Source organism: Fusarium odoratissimum, assembly GCF_000260195.1.
Source record: "Fusarium odoratissimum NRRL 54006 unplaced genomic scaffold supercont1.143, whole genome shotgun sequence".
NCBI lineage: Eukaryota > Fungi > Ascomycota > Sordariomycetes > Hypocreales > Nectriaceae > Fusarium > Fusarium odoratissimum.
This window is the reverse complement of record NW_022158773.1, coordinates 2885-8785: the sequence shown is the minus strand read 5'-3', so window position 1 is coordinate 8785 and position 5901 is coordinate 2885. Positions and strand designations below refer to the sequence as shown.

Sequence of the window (5901 nt, the reverse complement as noted above, 5' to 3'; positions counted from 1 at the left end):
GCTACGTTCAGGAGCTATCAGGCGGTCGGTCAGGATCTTCTGCGATAACGTATCGCCACGTGACTGAGATCCACTTGGCCTGTCGGTCTAGGGTAACCTAGTCTGGTCTTGCGCTGTGACAAAAGAAGGCTAAAATTAATATCGCCTAGAAACTAGGAATAAATTATTATAATTTAAGTAATTAATATAAAAGGTTAATTAATTATATTATTTATTATTAGTTTAGGCTAATATTACCTTATTAATTAATACTAAGAATATAACCTTTTAGGTAATTAGGTTATTATAATAAGCTAAAATAAATAGATAAATAATAAGCTAGGTCTTAAGTAGTTAAAGTATTTTAATTAATTTATAATTAAATAATTAAATACTTAATATTATCTCCTAATCCTTAATAATTATAAAAGCTATTATTTAGCTGATTTTAAGAGATATTATTAGGATTATAAGATTATTATACTTTATATACCTACTTATATATCTTATTTACTTTAGCCTCTTAATATTAAGTACTTTATAGTATTAAAATAGGCTTATAATTAAGAAATAAAATATTTAATTAGATACTTTATAACCTTTATTTCTAAGACTAAGTTCTTCTTAGCCTTTTATATTACTTAAAAAGCTATTTTTATAAAAAGTAATATCTAAGAGGGTTTTAAAAGAGCTAGGCTTACTTCTCTTAACCTAGAAACTATAATCTTAAAGCTTAATATATAGTTATAGACCTTAATACCTCCTAGGGAGGCCACTTAACTATTAACCCTATAGGCTTTAAGGACCCTAAATATAATATAAGAAATAGAATCTTAGTTTAAATATATTAGTAGGTAAATTAGGTAATATTAAAGTAGCTCTCTAGAGTTAATTCTTAAAGCTCTTAAGTCTCTTTTAAAGAGAGCTAAGGCAGTTATATATAAGATTACCTTATTAGCTACTAAAAATAAAAAACTTTAATAGGCAAATAAGATACTAAGTTAGCACTAAAGGGTAAAAAGGACTAAACTATAGAAAGAAGAGATTATAATTATATAGAAAGTATTATAAGTAATTAATTAGATAAATATTAATATATAGGTAGCTATTAAATTATTAAGAAGTAATAATTAAGGGAGGTTAATTAGACTAGGTATTTAGTATTATAGTATATATAATAAGGGTAGGTATAATTTAAGGACCTATTAGGTAGTTCTAGACTTATTTAGAGAAGAGTATAGTAAGTAATTTTAATTAATTAGATAGGTTATAATAACTTTATTATATAGATAATAAAGGGTATATTAAAAAGTAGAGTGCTTATTTATCTAGAGTGCTTACTTATTAACTATATTATCTTATAATTAGATTTTTATAATACTTAAACTTTAAAGTATTATATTATATTATTAATATAATAAATAGTTTTTCTTTTATATTAATTTAGGCTTTTTTTAATATAATTATAATATTAATAAATAATTAATTATAAAATACATTAGGCTATGTTATATAATATAATTATAAGTTATTTTTATTTTATTTAATATTATAATTATTATACTAATAATTATAAAACTTTATTAAGGCCTCTTAAAATTCTATCCCTTATTTAATAAGAGAGGATTTAATAAGGATATATACCAATAAGAGGTAGTAAATTTCCTCTTTTATAAAAAATAAGACAGATAATAGGGATATAGGTTAGTTACATACTGACAAGTCTTCTGCTTTGCAGTTGCATCAAAGCATTGTCAAATTCGATCTTTGCTTCATAAGGATCATAAACCGCGTTGCCGTATGCCGGCAAATGCCTGATAGTCGTGGCTTCGGTCGAAAGGACATCATTTGACCAGTTTTCCTCTTGGACCTGAGCAGATATCCGAGGGGAGTGTTTAGCTGCAAGCCTGTGAATCGTCTGTGCCTGAGAGGTCACTGGCTGCTGGGGCTGGCTTATAAGGTTGTGTATATATTGCTGAAATGGGATGATGGATTTTTGGGTGTCCGCCTGCGCGTATTCTGGCTCGTGCTTGAGCAGATACTTGCAGAGGCATTCCTGAACTCCGGAGCTAGGAACCGACTTTGTAGAAAAGGTCCTGGGGCTAGTTCGAGTCGGGGCTGCGATGGCTAAGGTGGGATACAGTAACTCTGTATGAGGCCTTTCTACTTGGTGAGGGAGCTGCTGATGAGGTCCTGCAGTATTCGCCATCGTCAGAATCCCTGGATTACCCCGCTCAGGAATATGGTATATTTGCCCTGGCGTTGTCATGGTTTGACGAGGTGTTGGAGCCCCGACATGATAGCCCAGTAGGGTTTGGCCGTGGGACTTGCGAGGCGCATTTGAAGAAATGCCGTGTCGATTGTCGTATTGGTGTGGAGTATGCTGGCCATGGACTGGTTGATCAAAGTCGGCATACGAAGGCGGGCGATGTATCGGGCCGTCCGGAATGGCTTGGTCCATAGATACCATATCACGAGGAGACCAGGTCATTGCGGAGTGCTGGGGGGTCAGAGGAGGCTCGTTGTCTTCTGAATCTGAGGAGAAATCCTGTAGGATTTCATTAGGATTCATTCCGTGCTGGTGCGATCTCCGTTGGTGCTCATCCATCGTAGCTTTTCTACAGAAGCTAGATCATGTGTTAGTACTTAGGGTAGACCAAGACATTCCTCGTCTTACCTTCTAGAACAACCATCATAGGTACACTTGTACGGACGTGCGCCCGTATGGATACGTCGATGACGAGTTAAACTTGAGGACTTTGAAATTTCATTAGCATTCTATAGGCTTATAGATATCAGTCAAGTTATACATCAGAAAAACGCTTTCCGCAATTATTATGTTCGCATTGGTGCGGCTTCTCTCCAGTATGTATTCGAATATGAACAGTCAAGGCACTTTTCTGGATAAAGGTCTTTCCGCATCCCGAGATCGAGCATGCGTACGGTCGCTCATTCGTGTGGATTCGATAATGTCTTTGGAGATCACTCTTACGCTTGAAGCTCTATGCCAGCTATTAGATTGCGACTGTCACTATCAAGGTAAAGACAATATACCTTTGTGCAGGATCGCCAACCACATTGAAATGGACGGGCGGTAGGCTTGTTCTCAACTAACTCCGTGGCTTCCATATTGACTTCTGGGAGGCCTCGACTGGATACTGAAAAGCAATATTGCTATGTTGCTGGTTATGGATTAATCAAGTAACGGTAAACACCACCACCATCTGTTCATAGTATACCAATAATGAACTGGATGCTAAGTAATTCGAGGGCTCGGTAGAGAATCTCAGATTGGGGAGCCACCAGTATGTTGTTGGCTCAAGTCGGTAAAACGAAGTCAATGATTGGATAAGTCCTAAGATAAGGGGCGGCAGTCGATTTGACAGATACTGCTTGAATTCTTGAAATAAAAGCGTGGATATTGAGCCTTGCGCTGTCAAACATGTAGGAGGGCGCGTGAGGTGGGAGATCCAGGAATTTGAAGCAGGAATGCCAGCAAATATTGAGCTTAAGCCGACGCTGTGCCAGCTCTCGCCCTGCTACCATTGGCGCGCGTGCTTGTGAGTCAAAGAAACGGTAGGGCCTAGCCAACCCATTACACCAGACCTAACACACTACCACAGGCCTGTGCCGTCCCTGAAACATCATATCATGCGTCGTTCCGTCTCATTAACTTCCCGTGTTGGCTGCAGTATGCCTATGACGTCACGCTTAGAAAAAGGCTTAAAGATGAAGCGGAGTCGGGTACCGGTACCGGCATCCAGAATAGTCTTTTGCCGATGCTTAGGATACAGCCGGCACACCGAGCTGACCTAATACAGTATCAAATATGAACAATTTTAGGGGAAAAAGAAAACACCGACTCGAGATCTGGGATTTTGGTAGACTTTTCGTAAGCGAGTTTGCTGTATCTCCCCCAGGCCCTCGTTACGGCAGCCCAACGAGTTTTAGAGGCTATTGATCATCTGCAGACATATATTGGACGCCATGACGGACAATGACGTGGATTGTATGTATGTTTCGCCCGTAACAGGATGGAGCACGAAGCCACAAGTCCACTCTTGCACTGGTCCTCCGGAGCCTCGTCTCCCCATCAAATACAGCTAACGCTGGTCTCTCCCCGATCGATTGTGACGTTGCCGTTCCAGACGGCGGCTCTGTTCCTCTGTCTCCCGTTTGACTCCTATCTGAGCATAAGCCCATGCCGTCCGGACTCTGCCGTCAACCAGATCTTCCAGGGCTTAAAAACCACAACGCAGCTGGGGGCCTTGACGGGTCGAACACTTCTACCTCTTCGTTACTTCTCTTAATAATTTCCAAACACCAGATGGCCCTGTGCCTTGGAAATTCACTGAGATTGGTTGGTTTATTATCATGGACCTTGGATGTTGTGTTTATAACACCATGGGTTGCAACCCAAGGAGAGCATCCAAGGTTACCGCTGGTGCGCTGGCCCTCAATTGCTCAGCCAACCGATATAATGGCAAATTTTCGATATGCATGTCAGCTGTGCACCGACATATGAGGCAAACCATTCTGCAGATTAGCTGGTTTGCAGAGCTTTGCAGAAAGTACTTATTAGCAGGTGAAGATTGTTACAGGAAGCTTATTTAATAAGCGAGTCCTCTATTTCGTGGCACTTAGCACTCAGTGATAATAGGTTTACCACTTGAGGTGTGTCTTCTTACGTATACGGGAGTTATTTAGTCATGGGCGACGATGGATGTAACAGAGTGTGCTCCAACTATAGATATCAGAGAAAAGAATGGAAATGTTACTATTATTTGATTAACTCCTATAAAGTTAACTGACAGCCTTGCAAGCAGACCATGAACCATGTAGCAAGGATTAACTTGGGTAATAGACACGCAATTAGATTAACCTACAAATCGGGAATAGCTCTGTCTTACTGGCAAGGTGCCAAGCCTTAGCAGTTACTTGTTATGTATGCATGCATGGCCCTAAAAGAAACTATTATTCAGTCTTATGCCATAAGTGAATCTCGAGGAAACCACGGCCGAGGAACTCTGTATGTTAGTTTTTAAAATATTATGCCGTTTTGCAGGCCGTCAAAGCGCAAGAATGGCTGCATGGTGTGCCGTTGAATTACGGAGTTATATAGAGGAAGGCTATATAAATAAGGTAATAATACTAGCACTTCTAGGAATTAGTAGAAATAGGTTTAGAGGATAACAAAGCAGAGCTATTAAGTAATAATTATATTTTTCTTTTTTTAAATATAAGATAATTAAATAATAGCCTAAGATATAAAAGATAATCTTATAAGTAATTTAGGTTTTAAAGCTGGTAAATAAGATTAAAAGTATAAAGAAATAATTTATATAAAATATTAATATATAATACATATTATAATAAATACTTTTTACATAAGTTATTACTATTTTTATATTTCTTTTTATTAATTTATAGGTTTTAAGTTTTAATATAATTTAATTTTATTTATAAAATATATTAGTTAATAGAAGTAATTATTATTAATTTTTAACTCTTTTTACATAAATATTATAATCTTATTAACTATCTTATATAAACCTTATTAATTTTTACTAATTATATAAAACTTTATTATACTTAATTTATATAATAATATAATAAGGCTTTATAAATAGCTATAAGTATTATTATAATTATTATAATAATAAATATAACCTGATCTTTTATCTTATTATATAATAGTTAATATAATAATTAGTTCTTAGGGTTATATATAAATTAAGCTATATTAGGTATATTATTAATAGGTTATATAAGGTATACTAATAAGTATTATTAAAGTATTATATTTCTTAATAGTAGATTTAATATATAATAGGCTTAATTAATAAAAAGAAGTTTTATTAATAGCTAATATATTAGAACTTATAAGAATATAAATACATATATTTTATATATTAAAGGAAG

At 35.7% G+C, this 5901-nt stretch overlaps 1 protein-coding gene across 1 annotated transcript; it reads right to left on the bottom strand.

Annotated features, from left to right (window-relative positions):
* Positions 1-1687: 1687 nt before the first annotated feature.
* Positions 1688-3108, bottom strand: FOIG_16743 (KRAB domain-containing zinc finger protein; the record flags this gene model as incomplete). Its single annotated transcript, XM_031218218.1, has 4 exons — positions 1688-2606; positions 2657-2736; positions 2790-2981; positions 3034-3108. 4 exons carry the CDS (start codon positions 3106-3108, stop codon positions 1688-1690), a joined length of 1266 nt encoding a protein of 421 aa, XP_031052070.1.
* Positions 3109-5901: the final 2793 nt, after the last annotated feature.